This window comes from Anabrus simplex, chromosome 3, assembly GCF_040414725.1.
Source record: "Anabrus simplex isolate iqAnaSimp1 chromosome 3, ASM4041472v1, whole genome shotgun sequence".
In the NCBI taxonomy this organism is placed as follows: Eukaryota; Metazoa; Arthropoda; class Insecta; order Orthoptera; family Tettigoniidae; genus Anabrus; species Anabrus simplex.
The window spans coordinates 462,416,486-462,436,329 of NC_090267.1; the positions used below are offsets into that span (position 1 = coordinate 462,416,486).

The following is a 19,844-nucleotide window of genomic DNA, read 5'->3' on the forward strand; positions in this document are numbered from 1 at the left end:
AAGAATTGTCCGGTTCCATGGCCAAATAGTTAGCGTGCTGGCCTTTGGTCACAGGGGTCCCGGGTTCGATTGCCGTCAGGTTCGGGAATTTTAACCATCATTGTTTAATTTCCCTGGCACGGGGCTGGGTGTATGTGTTGTCTTCATCATTTCATCCTCATCACGACGCGCAGGGTCGCCTACGGGAGTCAAATCGAAAGATGTGCACCTGGTGAGCTGACCCCGTCCTGGGATTCCCGGCACTAAAAGCCATACGCCATTTCATTTCATTCGAAGAATTCTACTGATATTAAAATCAGTGGCAAGTCATATTGTGCAAAGACACGTAATTGATCAAATATAAGTTTATATTTCACAAAACACATTCATATGAATCTTTTCTCATTCATATTCGAAACTTAATGAGAACATGTAGTTTCTACCACTGCCTCCGTTATGTACAGGCCGTACTGTACCTCCGATGACGTCTCGCAAAGAGGCGAACAGTTTCCACCGTCCGACCCGCGCAATGCAAGTACATGATAGGTCTGTGTCTTGTAGTTGAGAAATAGTCATAAATGTTGTATTAATATAACAGGTGGGATAATCAGCACATGCAATCTTTTGATATCTCGTGAGATAGGTCTATGTAATTTTTTGGAGTAGCAGGCTTAAAATGTGATCAAAGTGGTCAAAACATAACGATTGTTTTACTCGTCCTTGTACCCAACAAATTATAATTACTGTGCATTAATACAAATATGAAGACAACGAAAGTACAAAAATAAAAATTAATTAATAATAAGGCTTTGCCACCATAACTCATGGGCATAAATGGAAATTCTGGCACAATCCTTCAAGGAATTGAGTTGCCTTGGCAGTAACACCTAAATATTGTCTACTATCAATGTTACAATTTAAATTGTTTAACATGTCTGTATAATAATGCCAAAATTATTTAATTATAGATGGCTTTTACTTCGCACGTTCTCAATATTACCTAACCCAAGAAATAATACAAATATAGGTTCAGTTGGTTGCTGATCATCTATGTTAATTTTAGGCTTCTTCTATGTCAACAATAAAAACGCACTGCTATAAATCTATATAACAAAAAATGTCAAAAGCAGCATCCACCATCAGCTCGGGAAAATGAGTGAAACATACACATGTATTCTTCATAGCAGTCACATTTTCAGTTAGGATTTTCATCTACCATAAATGTTCCCTGTTCTCATTCGAAGGAAATGTGAATATTGGTGGATAGTCGCTTGTATAGTTGGATTTTCGTTATGGCGTGCACAACTTCTTGGCATTGTGGTAATTTATTTAAATTTGCAGCGCATTATAAGTTAAAAAAATGTTCTATACAGTAACAATTCAATGAATAAATTCCCAAGAAGTATTACGTCCCTTGAATTTACGTTACTCATCGCATAAAAATAATATACCACCTAACCTAAACTATGAGATCTCGTTATCTCAATAAGAGCTGTCCGTGTAAATTCTGATGTGATAAATTTCAGCCTTCTATTTTGCAAAACCGGCCATTTCCAAATCGTTAAATTTTCACAAAACCGAAAAAACGTATAAAATCTACATAAAGAGATTTGGAATCATTTTTATTTGCTTAATCGCTTATAAATAGCATTGTAATGAATGTTGCAGAATACCAATGTTTTATTTGTATAATTATTTGTAATATTTAAATTTCAAATTTGGAGATGGTTGGATTTGCACCAAACGTAAGAACGGAAGGAATGAAAATGTGCAAAAATGCTTTATTTAAAAGTTAACTAAAAAAGAAATACATTGTAAGACGTCAATGTTTTTAGACAAAATGAACCAGAATTAACATAAATTAATGCCATGGTCTACACTGTGCTCACACGCATCTTCCCCATCTTTCGAGTTGTTTTGTGGAAGGTTATTATTAATGAGTTCTTTGTAAACTTCAGCACGTCTACATTTCACCACTGAATCCCTAATAGTTTGTTGTTTTGTGTAAAAGTGGACAGAGAACACGTTCAGCACAAAAAATATTTCAGTTCTTTCTTGGAGGTGGCTAGTTTTGCAAATAGACGACTCATTTAGAGAACAGGCATGCAATATACTTAAAAATAAAGGTCTTTCTTTCGACAACCACAGTTATCCAAAGTGATGATCTCAATCACTATGCATTACAGTTAATCCAAGAAATCACTGATCTCTTGTCCAAGTAATGATCATGTTCAATGTTGTTTGAATTTAGAGCTCCTACAGGAGTCGGAAATTGAACATGTCAGTGCGGATGTCCCGTTACACTTAGTTTATAGGGACACAACTTTTCAACTACCCTGTCCTATACATTAGTTACATGTGATGCACATAAATAAGATACATAAATTATTTACCTGAAGTCCCAGAACTCATCACTGTCAACTTTATAACTGACGTGTTTCTTGGAATAGGTGTTACCCCGGCAGTTGCCCAGCCATACATCATAGCCGGCATCAGCTAAAACGTATGCTGTGAACATATCAAGAAGAGAAATTATTTTAAACTGTTGTCACCACTTACTTAGAGCTACACCATACTACTACAGTCCATAAGTTAGTGGGCTGGCGCCTACAGTTTAGGCAATTCGGCGTACACTCATGTACTGCAGTCAATAACTTCTTGCACTGACGCCTACAGTTTAGGCAACACAATGTACACCTATGTACGTACTACAGTCAATATTTTCGTGGATTGGCGCCTATAGTGTAGACAACACAGCGTACACCTGTGTACGTACTACACTCAGTATGTTCGTGGTCTGGCGCTAACTGTTCAAGGATCACATAGTCTTTTGACATGTATTTTGACGTCCTTTTCCCGTCGTGGTGTCCCGGGCGATTTCGATTTTTATCATCTCAAACGTTTCGCTAGCGAATTTTCCTAATTGTTTGCAGAACTTGAAATTTTCCCGTTGCTCAAACTACGACATTCTCAAGTTCCGTCGCTCACTTTCAACTACCCCTCACAGTAGAGACGGTACTTCTGCTTATACCGTATGCACACAACTGCCTCTTGCAGGGACTGGTGGAGAACTGTCACGGCAACATTCTATGGTGGAAACCCTCCGCTATAGTGCACCACAGCGAGACTCGACGGCCAGTCCATGAACTTAATCTACTAGGTATATTTCTTGTTTAATTTCGAAAGCCAATTTCTTAGTGATAGTAATAATTGTGAGCTTTCCTTCTAAAACTCACTATGTTCAAAAATGTGTTTTTTGGGGAAACAGGAACTTCTTCTGCCATCACTTTTAGTAAAAATTAAATAAAAAATTATACATAAATTACATCATCTTTTAAATGAAAGTTTAGTTCATTTAGAGAGTTTCCCTTGAGGTCACTTACAGTATTTCTAACCATGATTTTGGAGAAGTTTCTTTTTCAAAACTTACTGTAAATTTCGAGGAAAAGTTAAACATCGGTTTTTAAACCATTTTATTTAGCACTGACAAATTAATGAAATGTTATTATGGAACGCTTCAGCCACGAACCTCCTACGCAGGTGGAGCAGGGGGAGAGGTGATACTCCCACGTGGCGCGTCCCAGGTGGCGGATAGGGGGGTCCTAACCGGCTTGCCGGCGGACTTGAGGGAAATAAAATACCTCTCGCGGACCAAACACACTACCCCCTGCGGGTGGGGGACGCACACGTAGAATACATCCGCGGTATCCCCTGCCTGTCGTAAGAGGCGACTACAAGGGGCGACCAAGGGATGATTGAATTAGAACCATGAAACTACTCTTGATTCGTACCATCATGCGGGGAACACCATGGGTTGCATGTGCTTGCGAGTAGTATCACTAAATTGGTACGAAATAGGTTTGTGATTAGTTTCAGTAAAAAACCTGGCCTGGTGGATTCTAGTACCCGTGCGTCGTACCCATGTGAGCAACACCGCGGGTCTGGGCGTAGCCTGTGAGTTGTACCGCTATATGAACGGCACCGTGGGTCAGCGTTGCCTGTGATTGGTACCCACTATGTGAGGAACACCACGGGAATACCGGCGCCTAGGTGAAGAACCTTACCGGTTTGCGTTGCCTATGAGTGGCGCCATAGTGTGAGAAACACGAATTGCAATACTTGTGAGTAGTACCATCTTGTGTGGACCACCGTGAGTCTTCGCTACTTTTGATCAGTTCCCCAAAATGACAAATACCATGGTTCTACTTTACTCGCAACATGTAGGCCTACCATTCTGTGGGGCCTTAGACATTAATTTAGCACCCCTTCAGACATCAAGCATCATTGTGCTTTATAAATGGTCCCTTGGTCAGTAATACTCTAATTAACTACCTTCTTTTTGAGTCTGATCCACTGGTTTTTTTTGTAGGGTTCATGTCCATCCATTCATTCTTCATGACATTTTTTATTTTATTTTGGTCAGTGGATGAATTTGAATTTTTTGTTATTTCATTTCGTACCATTAGGGGCCGATGACCTCGATGTTAGACCCCTTTAAACAACAAGCATCATCATAATCATCATCATCAACGGAACGCTTCAATCGAATTTATATTACACTTGATACAAATTTAAAATATTTATTATATTTGGAACATGTTACTTTAAAAATAAACAGAATGTAAGTTGAATGTTAGTCTTCCCCATTCAAAGCCATGAACTGTTGACAAGACATCGTAAGAACTGCTTGAAAATAGTGAGTATTGGTTAAAACTAAGTATACAGTACTTGGAATTAGTATGGGGTTATAATTAACTATTATTTAAAAAATATTCTGTGTGTATAGTGTTTAATAGAAAGTAGCTTATGTTTTCCCTGGATTTTGTTCATCTGAAAGTTTGAAAGTCCCTAGGGATTTAATATAATTTTGCATAAAATAATGCCTAATCTCAAATTTATATGACTAGACTCTCAGTTGAAAAAATCAAATAGTGAAGATAGTGAGTTTTGAAAGAAGGCTCACAATGTTCACATAATAGGATCAAGAAAGGGGATAACAGGGCGCCCGAGAACCGTCACCACAAAAGAGAATCATGCACAACTTCTCCAACTAAGAAGTAACATGCGGTACTATGAAGTTAGTTTAAAGATGCTGTTTCTCGGGTCTCACGGCCCCGTACCTCAGATGTCTACACATCGACGGTGCGTGAGCAATACTCATGTCCCACAATGCTCTTCCGATCTATTATCCTCGTTAAGATTGGTCACGCCTCCCAGTCACACATGGATATGCAGTCCATCAGAACGACATTTGTTGTGTTCATGTTCCTGTGCTAATGCGTAAAGAAAATTGAACCTTAAATGCATTATACTGTAGGGGTGCGTAAATACTTCATGAAAATATACATTCCTACAGTACGGTAAGGTTCATTTTCCTTTACACATTAGCATAGGAAAATTAACGCATTGATCTGGTGGACTGCATATCTGCTGGGAGGCGTGACCAGCCTTATGGAGAATAATCGATAGGAAGAGCATAGTGTCATACGAAGTATTGTTCACGCAGTGACGATATGGGGCAACTACAAGGCACAGACCTATCATGTCCTTGCATTGCGCGGGTCTGGCGGAGGAAACTGTTCGCCTCTTTGCGTGACGTCATCGGAGCTACAGTACGGCCTGTACACCACGGAGGCAGTGGTAGAAGCTACATGTTCTAATTGAGTTTCGAATATGAATGAGAAAAGTTTCATATGGATGTGTTTATAAGATAACTTCAGATTTTGTCTTTACAGCAACCTTTGTTCATTAACATCTTCAATAATCTCCATAAACGTCATGAACAATGTGTGAGACGTGATGGTACACACACTGTACCATTAAATAACGTTTAAGTCCCGTTTGTTTTGCTACATACGGTAAAGGCAAGGGATATAGTTTTGGACAGAACTATTTTAGCTATTTTTAATGAAAGCAGTAACATGCAGAGAATTCTAACAGTGTGAATTTTTGAGTAGACTCACTAAACGAAGTCTGATTTCACTTCCCATACACTTTCCATCTAGGATACAGCTGAAGAATAAACCAAGTGGAATCAACTGCTATAATGAAGTAATGGCATAAGAAAGCTGGAAAAAGTCTACGTTTCATTTGGAATAAGGAGTAAATCGTCTGTATTCTATGAGATAGGTTCTATTCGATCTTTTTCTGAAAGTTAAACACATATTTGGGGGCTGACAATCACCAGTGATCATTTTGGGGTTTAATGCAATCTGGGACTAACAAGACTTCGATTTATTGACTGATATATCAAACTAAGTCATCACTCATTTGCTACTTCACACAGGGCGGCACTTCCAGTGCAAGATGAATGTTACTAAGAATTTGTCACTGCCATAGTGAACCAAGTCCATTAATCTACAGACCATTACTGTTTGTGAGCGCATGTGCTTTATTTGGTCATTAACATATCTACTGGTGAAGATCATCTTCCTAATTCATCACCTGACACATATCTACATCCCAGAAGACTGGCTGCAAATTATCAAATCATAAAAGTGGAAGAATCCTCATTTTAAGCTGGGAACTTGGATCACGTCAAATACAGTATTTAATCACGTTCACAGGGCTATGTTATCTGCTGTAGCTCAAGGTCTACATCCGTTTTCCATTTATCAGTTACCTACGGTGATATTAAAGGTGTTAAATCATACAATTTATCATAGTGTATTTATGAGCACAGTAGAGAGAATACCTGTCTAGCAACTCTTTATGTCAATAGGTAGCTCATGTTTTATACGCAGCGCGAATCGAACAGATTAGTCGTCGGCTGGCAAATGATGCATGTTTGAACACATAGTACTTGTCCGATGTTCAAAATAATCTCGGTGCTGAGTTGGTAATATTTATAGATTTAAGGCTATATGTACAAAATAGAGTGGCATCGTTTAAAAAAGCGAGGTTAGTGCCATGATCTCACAAAATGTTTTTGACATAGTACTTTAAGCCCGATTATTAGCCGTTTGCTACCATTACTGAAAGTGAAAAGAAACTGTCAATATCTTGAACCGTTCACGAGTAATTTGAGGTGGACAACTTTGCTGAATAACCCTGTATATGGGAGGAATCGTTGTATTAAGTTTTTAAAATTATTATTTTTAGTCATTTCATTTTTAAACCTACATTAAGTACCGTACTGTAAATAATTGGTATCCCGGAGACACGACACGGGTGATCACATTCCGTTTGTTAGTTTATTGCGCATCATGTTAACAACCTTTTCCCTATGCACTATTAAAACTTCAAATTATAAATGTGAATATTATTTTGCTCCGCTTCTAACGTCCGGCATCTTCCGAAAAATACTACCCGATAGTGTCATCATATCAAGTAGAAGTATTTCCATACTGGCCTCCCGCTACCAAAGAGTGACCATGACGATAATCATATGGGGGCTGATGACCTTCGATGTTAGGCCCCTTAAAACAACAAGCATCATCATAATCATATGCTCGTGCTTCCTGTGACTGAATCACAGATAAAGCTCACAGATGTTTTTGTGTCACAGATATTCTGAAATATCATTTAAGCCCATCTCTAATCCTCAGTCTCAGGCGAGTACCATTACATAATGTCCGACTCGTTGGCTGAATGGTCAGCGTACTGGCCTTCGGTTCAGAGGGTCCCGGGTTCGATTCCCGGCCGGGTCGGGGATTTTAACATTGATTCGTTAATTCCAATGGCCAGGGGGGTGGGTGTTTGTGCTGTCCCCAACATCCCTGCAACTCACACACAACACATAACACTATCCTCCACCACAATAACACGCAGTTACCTACACATGGCAGATGCCGCCCACCCTCATCGGAGGGTCTGCCCTACAAGGGCTGCACTCGGCTAGAAATAGCCACACGAAATTATAATTATTATACCATTACATAATTGTAATTTCCGCGCATTTGAATTCCTCGGTGGCACGATCGCTACTCCTATTTCTATTCTAAAGTAAGTTCATGTATTAGCAAACACAGGTGCAGAAATATAAATAAGGAATTCAAGTCAATAAGGAACGGCGACGTCTTGAATCAGGCTGTCACAAACCAGTAATTATCAGACCATGTATGGACCAGATGAATGGCATGCTAAAAGAAGAATGTTATCTAACTCGTCAGTTATTTCCCACCGGTTCTTAGAACAGGCTGTTCTACCCGAGTAGGTAACTCCCTTAGTTCACGCGGTATGCAACAGTAATGTCATCTATCGGAGATGCGTAGCAGCAGAAGAGACAAAGCACTTCATAACAAACAATAGTCAATGAAATATTGTTGATCACTTTTATGGGCTTTCTTTATTGTAGCCCTTCACATTGAGTTTCTTACGACTCTGATATCAGGGTATCCAATATAAAGGGAGTCCTTCCTCCTCTCGTCACTCCATCTTGTCATATTCTTCAAGTGATCGCTCCTTCACAATTTTTTTGGTTCTCATTTTGATAGTCATCTTTACAATTTTCCTTGTCGATATGGGCTGATGACGACGCGACTTTTCACATTCAAGTGAGCAAGATGAAGTGACAGGAATTCTTATCAACAAAGGCTTTGGAGGAAGCAATCACCTACAGAAAAATGACTGCTGATGGTCAACCCTTCAAGTGACTACAAATAAGGTGGTTAAGACTGATGAAAGATTCCCCTTTGAAATTATTTTTCAAGAAAACTCTGAATGAAGATGTCTTTTTTGGAGATAATTCTTGCGCAAAACAAGAGTGCAGGACGATTATTATTATTATTATTATCAGTGCCGCTTGTCATTCAGGAGTCCCTATGTGGAATTCAACGTAGAATATCTGCAGCTAAGAAGGAGGACATGCTGGACCTCTTGCCCTCTATACCTCCAATTCATTGTCACTTCTTCGAGAATCTCCCACTTGAGATTACTGAAAGGTCAACTGATATTTTAAACAACGTAGATTACAATAATGAATTTGTGTATGGTGATTGTGTTGAACTGTGCTGACATGGTTATATGTAAACAAATCAAACAAATCTCTGTTTTTGTATTAAATTATGTTAGAAGCGCAAATAATGGTCTGACCGAGATGTCTATTACAAAGTAAATTCAACATTTCAATACATTGCTTAAATTGTAATTTTTGTTTGATCCAACCAATTAAAATTCACAACCGGAGCGAACCAAGTCCATCTGTTTTTTAATAAAATGAAATTATTCACCAGGGTTAATGACTTGTCATTTCATATGTATGCCAAAATGCAGGTTAGAAAATACCCTAGCGATTGAGCATTTTGTAAAATTATTTTAAATTTTCACGAATTAATTATGAACCAGAAACTTTAGGTTCAATTTATCTAAACTATTCCAAATGGACTTGGTTCACTTTGGTTGTGAATCCCCCATTTATGTCTGAGAAATTCCATAGTGAGACTTGACTGTACCTCTTCTCGAATCGAGAAACAGTGTCCGCTACAATCAGCTTGAACATACGGAATTAGTCGTTTGAAGCAATCATAAAGGAAACTAAAAACTAGATACTAACCATATCCAATACCAGGACCCATAACCACCCAGTCAGCAGAACTTGAAAGCAGCCCGTGCTGGACAAGGATTGGGGGCTTCTTGGTGCCATCCACCAGTGGAGATACAGGGCTGTATGGTACACGGTGCATGGTAAGTATGTAGCCATCCTCAGTGGTAACCTCATGGATTTCTACTGGATAGCCGTGCTTCTTGAGAAGTTCTGGCTGTAAAGCAGATCAAAACACGAGAAGTTACTAGTGTGCCAGGATGGCCGAGGGGTCTAAGGCGTCGCATTGAGGTCGGAGACCAGTTCTGACAAAAAAAAATTTCCAACGACCATACCATGTTGAATGTATGATAGGTAAGCAACAATGAGTGTGGTCAGTACTCGGATGGGTGACCACTTGCGAACACCACGTGCTGTTGGCTGAATTCCCTTTTCATCCCATATCCAGGTACAGGCTATAGATGTGGTTTGTTGTCCTCATAGATTTGCCTCAGTCTTACCTATACCTTTAGCTTACATGAAAGTGACTGAGGCATGAGCGATGCTAAGAACACCATTCCTCATGCAGCCAGTCTTTTAGATAAACTGGGTGAAAGCGCCGCTCATAGGGTCGGTTAATGTATGCATTTCAGTGGGTTTGGCAGGGCGATAAGCAAAAACATCTGGCTCACAAGTCAGTAGCGAACAACAGTAAGAATACAGCTGCCAAGGTAGTTTATCCGAATGCAGTCCCCCTACTCCCAAACGGCTCAAAATCTGCAATCTTCTTATTCATGCAGGGGCGGTGCGTCATTAAGGGCTAAAGGGGCTTAGCCCCACCAGATTTTCGGACACAGGAGTTTAGAAATGTCACATTATTTATACAATAGATAATTAATTTAATGAGACCAAATTAATATCTGAGTACCACTGCCCTGCACTAATTAATGATGTGAGAAAATGAAAGTATGATTTTATTACATGTTTCGTATGTTTATCCTGACACAGGGACTAACTCTTCCTCAGTCTTCATAGTGTATATTGGTAACTTTTGAAGGTCAGTAAACCTTTGAGGGAGTGAAAGTTTCAATACATTTTATAATGCCAAGCTAGAGGCTAGCTTGGACATGTCCGCAATAAAAAAAGAACAATGTAGAAGAAGATGTAGCGGCGGGTGTTATGGCGATGTTATTGCGAACTCACTTGTATTCTTCTAACCTCATGTAACATGTTCTGGTGGTCATTTACAGAGTGAAGCTTTCGACACGTTTCGAATTTTAGTTTACAGTTTGCTTTTAGCAGTTGCGGAATGGTGAGCATAAATTCTGGATAGTTTTGTTTAACCGTGATTAGTATGTGGCGTTTCAAATAGTGAATAGTTCGCACCGCAGAAGAATCGACGAGCGCAGTTTCTTTATAAATGAGGTAACTTTTAAAGTATTTTATCATTAGCATGAATTAGAATCAAGCATGCTTCACTGTACTGATACTGCCAATAAAAATGCAATGTCAAGGTTTAATGTGCCTGTATATACAACAGCAGAAGCAACAAAAACTACCTGCATTAATAATAATAGTAACATATAACAATGTAAAAAATATACACATTATCCCCACTTGCCATTCGAGCTAAGAGCCGCTACTGTTTTTGTGTCACAATCCTCTCAACTTACTTTGTGTTTGACTTTCCTCGGTCAGCTTTTAATCTATTATGACCCTAACAATATTAGGTCTGAAAGGCGTTCAGCAAATGAATTTAGTTCAAAAACCTGAAAAGGCTACTTATCGTTTGGTTACACCACCTTAATTCCTTGCATGGTGCCTCTTCTCACTAGTCAGTGTAGGCAGCACAGAATCAATAAAGTTATTTAATTATTCTTAGAGAAAAAACATACGTATAATTACGTTTTGTTTATTTCTTTTCCTAGTGGTTCAACGTCGCACTAACACAGTGGAGGATTTTGCCGACGCAGAATCCTAGCAGAAGATTCTGTGCGTAACATTGTATTCATTTGATACTCAAATATGGCTTGAAGTCCGTCTCTGTGGTGTAGTTGTTAGTGTGATTAGCTGCCACCCCCAGAGGCCCGGGTTCGATTCCCGGCTCTACCACGAAATTTGAAAAGTGGTACGAGGGCTGGAACGGGGTCCACTCAGCCTCGTGAGGTCAACTGAGTAGAGAGGGGCTCGATTCCCTCCTCAGCCTTCCTCGAAGTGGTTTTCCGTGGTTTCTCACTTCTCCTGCAGGGAAATGCCGGAATGGTACCTAACTTAAGGCCACGGCCGCTTCCTTCCGTCTTCCCTGTCTATCCCTTCTAAACTTCCCATCCCCCAACAAGGCCCTGTTCAGCTTAGCAGATGAGGCCGCCTGGGTGAGGTACTGGTCATCCTCCCCAGTTGTATCCCCGACCCAATGTCTCACGCTCCAGGACACTGCCCTTGAAGCGGCAGAGGTGGAAGGTAAACCGATTAAGTGCTTATTCTTCTTCTTCTTCCTCTCCTTCATCATCTTCTTCTTCTTCCTTTATTCATGTGGTCTCTTTAAAAAGTTCCTTTTAGCGTCGATCTCGAAGATCTTTTGCTACCATGTGTTTCCTTTCATCCCCACCTAGTTATATCTGCTCCCTTCATAAAGTTGCAGGTCCTCCTTATTTGGTCTTCTCTGATGTTTCTTCTTTCTTCACCGAGCTCGATAGCTGCAGTCGCTTAAGTGCGGCCAGTATCCGGTAATCGGGAGAAAGTGGGTTCGAGCCCCACTGTCGGCAGCCCTGAAGATGGTTTTCCGTGGTTTCCCATTTTCACACCAGGCAAATGCCGGGGCTATGCCTTAATTAAGGCCACGGCCGCTTCCTTCCAATTCCTAGGCCTTTCCTATCCCATCGTCGCCATAAGACATATCTGTGTCGGTGCGACGTAAAGCAAATAGAAAAAAAAATATCTCTCTTCACCAGGTAGTCTCAATGTGGAGATTTTGATTATTCCCAGCGCCTCATATTCAAAGAGTATGTGTTCAGCTGATTCTTCCGCATCGTTACATTTCCTACATACATTGTTTCTTATTACTTCAATTATATGTAGGTTATTTTTTAAGATGACAGTGTGCAGCCAGCAGTCCTACTACCCATATTTTCTCTGCTGAGTTCCAGCAGTTCCTTAGTATGCTACTTGTTTGGGCTCTTTATTAGTTTTTTCGCAAGCCTGCATCCTGGAAAATTTTTCCAGTTTTCCATTTGTTTCATTTGTACCCATTAAATATGTAAAGTCGGGCTTGTCTATAAGAGATCCCACATACTGGTTCTGGGCCCACAAAAGGTGTTTCTGGTCCTTTTATAGCCAGTTTATCTGAGTTTTCATTACCTTTTATGCCTGCATGCCCAAGTACCCATATTATTTTGACACCATTGTATTCTGAGAGCTTCAGGAGAAGTGTATGACAATACCAAACAATTTTGGATGTAACCCGGACAGCTTCAAGTGCCTTAATGACTGCTTGGCTATCTGTAAATATGAAAATGTTCTTATCTCTGTAGTTCATTTCCAGGTTTTCCTTAAGGCATGTTGTGATGCATTCATTTGATACTCAGAAATGGTTTGAAACGTTTTGGCCGTCAATCATTTAGTTCGTTATAAATAAAACATAATGCTATAAAAATCTGACGGCAATCTGTTTGAAATTTGAGTTCTAAACATGTTAGACATGAATTCCCTGACAGTTAGTGCTTGATTTGTCTATATTCTTATTCAGATGCAATCATGACATGGTCGCTTGTAATACAATGAGGAAAATACACTGACTGACAGAGCAAATGCAACACCAAGAAGGAGTGGTTCGAAAGGGATGAAAGTTGGGGAAAAAACAGAGACGTCACGGACGAATAATTGATGTTTATTTCAAACCGATATGCAGGTTACACAATGCGCATGGCATCGACTCAGTAGGATGTAGGACCACCGCGAGCGGCGATGCACGCAGAAACACGTCGAGGTACAGAGTCAATAAGAGTGCGGATGGTGTCCTGAGGGATGGTTCTCCATTCTCTGTCAACCATTTGCCACAGTTGGTCGTCCGTACGAGGCTGGGGCAGAGTTTGCAAACGGCGTCCAATGAGATCCCACACGTGTTCGATTGGTGAGAGATCCGGAGAGTACGCTGGCCACGGAAGCATCTGTACACCTCCTAGAGCCTGTTGGGAGATGCGAGCAGTGTGTAGGCGGGCATTATCCTGCTGAAACAGAGCATTGGGCAGCCCCTGAAGGTACGGGAGTGCCACCGGCCGCAGCACATGCTGCACGTAGCGGTGGGCATTTAACGTGCCTTGAATACGCACTAGAGGTGACGTGGAATCATACGCAATAGCGCCCCAAACCATGATGCCGCGTTGTCTAGCGGTAGGGCGCTCCACAGTTACTGCCGGATTTGACCTTTCTCCACGCCGACGCCACACTCGTCTGCGGTGACTATCACTGACAGAACAGAAGCGTGACTCATCGGAGAACACGACGTTCCGCCATTCCCTCATCCAAGTCGCTCTAGCCCGGCACCATGCCAGGCGTGCACGTCTATGCTGTGGAGTCAATGGTAGTCTTCTGAGCGGACGCCGGGAGTGCAGGCCTTCTTCAACCAATCGACGGGAAATTGTTCTGGTCGATATTGGAACAGCCAGGGTGTCTTGCACATGCTGAAGAATGGCGGTTGACGTGGCGTGCGGGGCTGCCACCGCTTGGCGGCGGATGCGCCGATCCTCGCGTGCTGACGTCACTCGGGCTGCGCCTGGACCCCTCGCACGTGCCACATGTCCCTGCGCCAACCATCTTCGCCACAGGCGCTGCACCGTGGACACATCCCTATGGGTATCGGCTGCGATTTGACGAAGCGACCAACCTGCCCTTCTCAGCCCGATCACCATACCCCTCGTAAAGTCGTCTGTCTGCTGGAAATGCCTCCGTTGACGGCGGCTTGGCATTCTTAGCTATACACGTGTCCTGTGGCACACGAAAACACGTTCTACAATGACTGTCGGCTGAGAAATCACGGTACGAAGTGGGCCATTCGCCAACGCCGTGTCCCATTTATCGTTCGCTACGTGCGCAGCACAGCGGCGCATTTCACATCATGAGCATACCTCAGTGACGTCAGTCTAGCCTGCAATTGGCATACAGTTCTGACCACTCCTTCTTGGTGTTGCATTTGCTCTGTCAGTCAGTGTATAATATATGTGAAATTGATTGAAAGTAAGTGATGCACATTCCGTGATACCGAGGATTAAACATTAAAACATTGACTTGAGACTTTCACATGTCCTGATTTAAAGAGACTTTCCTACATTTCTATTTCTGTTCTAGAAGGTTGAAAACAGGAAATAAAACAAGTAAAGAAATATATATTGAAGATTATTGTTAATTAATTGTTCATGCCTGCACCTAAATCCAGCCCTGTGCGTTTCTTCTTCTTGTTCATTGAGGCCACTTGGACCACGTGGTTCCTAATTTTGGTGAGATTTCTTCTTAGCCCAGACTTCCTTCAGCTTTCCTTTCCTGAGTCCACTTCACTGCCATTCCAGGACGCAGTGTTTTAGCTGTCACTGACTGGAGTGTGTCCGCCTCTGTGGTGTAGTGGGTAGTGTGATTAGCTGCCATCCCCGGAGGCCCGGGTTCGATTCCCAGCTCTGCCACGAAATTTGAAAAGTGGTACGAGGGCTGGAACGGGTTCCACTCAGCATCGGGAGGTCAACTGAGTAGAGGTGAGTTCGATTCCCACCTCAGCCATCCTGGAAGTGGTTTTCCGTGGTTTCCCCACTTATCCTCCAGGCAAATGCTGGGATGGTACCTAACTTAAGGCCACGGCCGCTTGCTTCCCTCTTCCTTGTCTATCCCTTCCAATCTTCCCATCCCCCCGCATAGCAGGTGAGGCCACCTGGGCGAGGTACTGGTCATCCTCCTCAGTTGTATCCCAGACCCAGAGTATGAAGCTCCAGGGCACAGCCTTTGAGGCGGTAGAGGTGGGATCCCTCGCTGAGTCCGAGGGAAAAACCAACCCTGGAGGGTAAACAGATAAGGAAGAAGAAGAAGACTGGAGTGTGTTGGATGTTCTGATCAGCATTCTAAATTCATCCCTGTTCAATATATCCTTGGGAGAAATTTTTAAAAATTATAGGTCATTTCGAACCAGTTTCGTCCATTTAGCATTTGTCCCTTCCCTCTAGGAAGGGTGTTGAAGATTCTTGAAGTCAGTCTCTTGTTGCCCATTCTGACTATGTGGCCATAAAAGATAAGTCTCCTCTTTCTCATGGCTGATGTTATGCTCTATAAATGTTGGCAAAGCTCGCTGTTATGCCTGATTCTGTACTCACCTTCTTCTTTAATGGGGCCCATGATTTTTCTCAGGATCTTTCGTTCCTTCAGTTCCAAATTCCCGAGTTGTTTATTATTAATTTATTTAATCCATTTACTCCCCGCAGACTCAGCGAGGGATATCACCTCTAACGTCTCACGGGCAGTGACTTGGAACATAAGACATTTGGTCAGGGATACAGCTAGGAAGGTGGACCAGTACCTCGGCCAGGCGGCCACACTTCTATGCTCAGCAGGGGCCTTGTGGAAGATGTGAAGATTGGAAGGGATAGGCAAGGAAGCGGCTGTGACCGTAAGTTAAGCATCCGGCATTTGCCTGGAGAAGAAGTGGGAAACCAAGGAATACAACTCCCGAGGATGGCTGAGGTGGGAATCAAGCACCCCTCTACTCAGTTGACCTCTCGAGGCTGAGTGGACCCCCTTCCATCCCTCGTACCATGTTTCAAATTTCGTGGCAGAGCCGGAAATCGAGCATGGGCCTCCGAGAGGGGGGGGGGGGGGGGAGGTGTTGGCAGTTAATTACACTAATCACTACACCACTGAGGCGGGCACGAATATTTTCAATTTATTTCTTATTTTGTGGTGCGGCGATCTGGGCTGCAGCCTGTCCCTATATCCAGTCCTGTGTGCTTATCTTATCCTAATTCCCCAATGTTAAAAGAAACTTTATAGAGGAGATGCAGTAATGTGACAGCGGTCTATCGCATTTAAACGATAAATCGCCGACGATCCCACTATGGAACCAACCTACTGTTTAATTTCATGGCAATGTTGAATGATTATATGTTAAAAAGAGAGTCAAAGTCACCTTGATGGCCAGAATTACATAGTAGAAACGGAGGCCCCTCACTGCTTAAGCTATTACCAGCTAACCTCAAGGCATCGGACTCCCCGTGTATTCCAGCGAGCTCTTGCGGTTTATATAGAAAACATACTGGAATACATCGCATATGAGTGTTAACCTTTACATGTTTGTATCTACTTAAAACTTAATTAAATAGAGAAAATATTCCTTTCTATGGAAAGAAAATAATATTATTCGCCAAACAACATCTGTTTGAATTTGTGATATTCATAACGCGAGGCAGGAATAGCTACATAACATGTTTACGATTTATGCTAGAAGAAAAACGAAGAATAACTGATCATCAAATGAAGATATGGACATTTTCATGGCCGCTGTTTATCAGATATCAGTGCTACTATAATGAGGAACATAAATAAAGTGTTTATTTTTATTGATCTTCTTAATAGCGGTATTCAGAATCCTTGACTTACTAGCGGCCATGGCATCTTGATCGGCAGGCCTTCACCGATATGGGCCATCCTTTAACACGTGCTTCAATCCACTCACTCCTTTCTAACAGGGTTTCTATAATAATAATTTATTATTATTATTTCCGCCTCTATGGTGTAGTGGTTAGCTGCCACTGTCACCCGCGGAGGCCCGGGTTCGATTCCCGGCTCTGCCAAACAAATTGAATAGTGGTACGAGGGCTGGAACGGGGTCCACTCAGCCTCGAGAGGTGAACTGAGCAGGGGTCGATTTGATTCCCATCTCAGCCATCCTCGAAGTGTTTTTCCGTGGTTTCTCACTTCTCTTTGAGGAAAATATTGGGACGGTACCTAACTTAAGGCCACGGCCACTTCCTTCCCTCTTCCTTGTCTATCCCTGACGATTTTCGCATCTCCCCTCAAGGCCCCTGTTAAGCATAGCAGGTGAGGCCTCCTGGGCGAGGTACTCGTCCTTCTCTCGAGTTGTATCCCCCGAGCCAAAGTCTCACGCCCCAGGACACTGTCTTTGAGGCGGTAGAGGTGGGATCCTTCGCTGAGTCCGAGGGAAGAACCAACCTTGGAGTATAAACGGATTAAGATGACTTATTATTATTATTATTATTATTATTATTATTATTATTATTATTATTATTATTATTATTATGACAAAACGATCTTCATTTATTCATAGAACATTTCAAAGGAAAGGAAATTCAAAATAACCGAAATACAAACAAAATCACTTGCGAATAATACTTCGCGAACGGCTAAAAGTTGATATTTTCCTCTTGAAACAGTTCATCACTACAATCTCGCATTCAACTAAACACATACTAAGTTATGATCACATTATAACTCTTTCTGTTTTCTGATAACTACTGGTGTTGTACTTAAGTAGAGGAATGAAAGATGTGCTTTTTAAAGGACCAATCTTAGACAGGGATTTTTTTCGCGTTGGCCTTCTTTCAAAGTGGGCCCGGGTTCGATTCCCGGACGAATCGGAGATTTTTAGCTTCATTGCTTAATTGTGATGTTTCGGAGGTGGTGGTGGTGGCGGCGGTGGTTTGTGTGTGTTTATCGTCTTCAGCATTACAGTTCATCACAGACACTCAGGTCGGCTGTCAGGCGTTAACTCGAAAGACTTTCACCAGGCCTCTTCAGAGGTACACAGTACCACTTCCGTCCGGCTCCATGGCTAAATGTTTAGCGTCCTGGCCTTTGGTCACAGGGGTCCTGGATTCGATCCCCAGGAGGGTCGGGAATTTTAATCGTCATTGGTGAATTTCGCCGGCATGGGGACTGGGTGTATGTGTCGTCTTCATCATCATTTCATCCTCATCACGGCGCGCAGGCCGCCTACGGGAGTCAAATCGAAAGACTCCCGGCACTAAAAGCCATACGCCATTTCACTTTTCAGTACCACTGCCCACGATTGCTTCGCACCGACACAGATAGGTCTTATGGCGACGATGGGATAGGAAAGGGCTAGGGGTTGAAAGGAAGCGGCCGTGGCCTTAATAAAGGTTCTATGGTGTGAAAATGGGAAACCCCGGAAAAAACATCTTCAGGGCTGCCGACAGTGGGATTCAAACCCACTAGCTCCCGCACAGCAAACTCGCCCGGTTACTGGATTATTATTATTATTATTATTATTATTATTATTATTATTAGTATATGTTGTTAGCAAAAATGCAATAATGTTAGTACAGTACTTACTATTTTCAGGAAAAGTAACAACACGCAGTATTTAATCTTGTGTATTTTATTGAAAATCCACAGCCTGTTTCGGTTAATATTATTTATTGATTGTTAAGTTCTGATTTATTTAATCTGTACGTGTATAGGTTGGGAACTGTAAATACTAACATTTCCGGTATATTGGAACATAAAAAAAAAAAAAGATTTTTAAACATATTAGCAAAATGTCTCACTATTCTGGATTTCAAACTATTGTCGTGTCAGCCCCAGATTGGAGCTCAGGACTCATTCTTCCGAGGATCGAACCCATGACCGGGACGTAGGAGGAATGGTGTCGCTGAGATATACGTTAATATTATAAGGGAAATTATAAGTTAATAGTAATGACTATGTAATGGCAACAAGGCCAAGGAATCATAATTATAATGCTGATATAAGTAAATTAAGAATCATACAAGATTTAAGAGTTGAAGGCACACCAAAAGCTGTGAGCCACAAGTTGTGTAATTAGAAGTAAGGCTTGGTCGAAGTAGGTGAATCATAAGCTGCACCCTGCTAAAGGTGCGTAGTATATCTTCAGAAAAGGTGGGTAGCGAGTGAACGGAAGAGGCAATTCCGTTTTCGTGTGTCTGAGGACATTCTCCATAGGATGGAAACTTCGATGGCCTTCTCGAAGGGAGGCGAAAGTTAGTGAAGGTATAAAACAGGGGTACACACCCTGATCGAGGCTTTTTGGAACAAGTCGGCTAGAAGTGCGGGCGGAAGCCCTGTCAGTCAGGTCTCCGATAATAATAATAAGGTCCAAGTGTGGACTTAGAGTATTCACTTCAATACTTCGACCACGCCAAATCTTCTATGTCAGCGTCATTGGAAGCTAGAAAGGAGATTGTAAATACTGTATATAATTATACATACTCATCAGTCTGCTATTAAAGGAAGGTTTTGGGAAATAGAGGACTTCGTCTCTTCACACGTAGCAAATCTCCCAGGCCCATTGAACAATCCCTCATTACCGCTCGGAGGAAGTCAATCTGATTATTTATCATTCTCGTCGTGGCAAAGCCTGTGTCACGACAGGAAA

The 19,844-nt window shown here is 41.9% G+C and overlaps 1 protein-coding gene across 1 annotated transcript in view; it reads right to left on the reverse strand.

The window, feature by feature from the left end:
- LOC136866519 (lipase 3) overlaps nucleotides 1-19,844 on the reverse strand; it is a 54,210-nt gene that overhangs the window by 22,155 nt on the left and 12,211 nt on the right. Inside the window, exons 2-3 of the mRNA XM_067143565.2 lie at nucleotides 9,473-9,677; nucleotides 2,373-2,487 (exon numbers count right to left, since the gene is read on the reverse strand). Of these exons, the coding sequence (XP_066999666.2) occupies nucleotides 2,373-2,487; nucleotides 9,473-9,677 (320 nt within the window). The remainder of the gene's footprint in view (nucleotides 1-2,372; nucleotides 2,488-9,472; nucleotides 9,678-19,844) is intronic.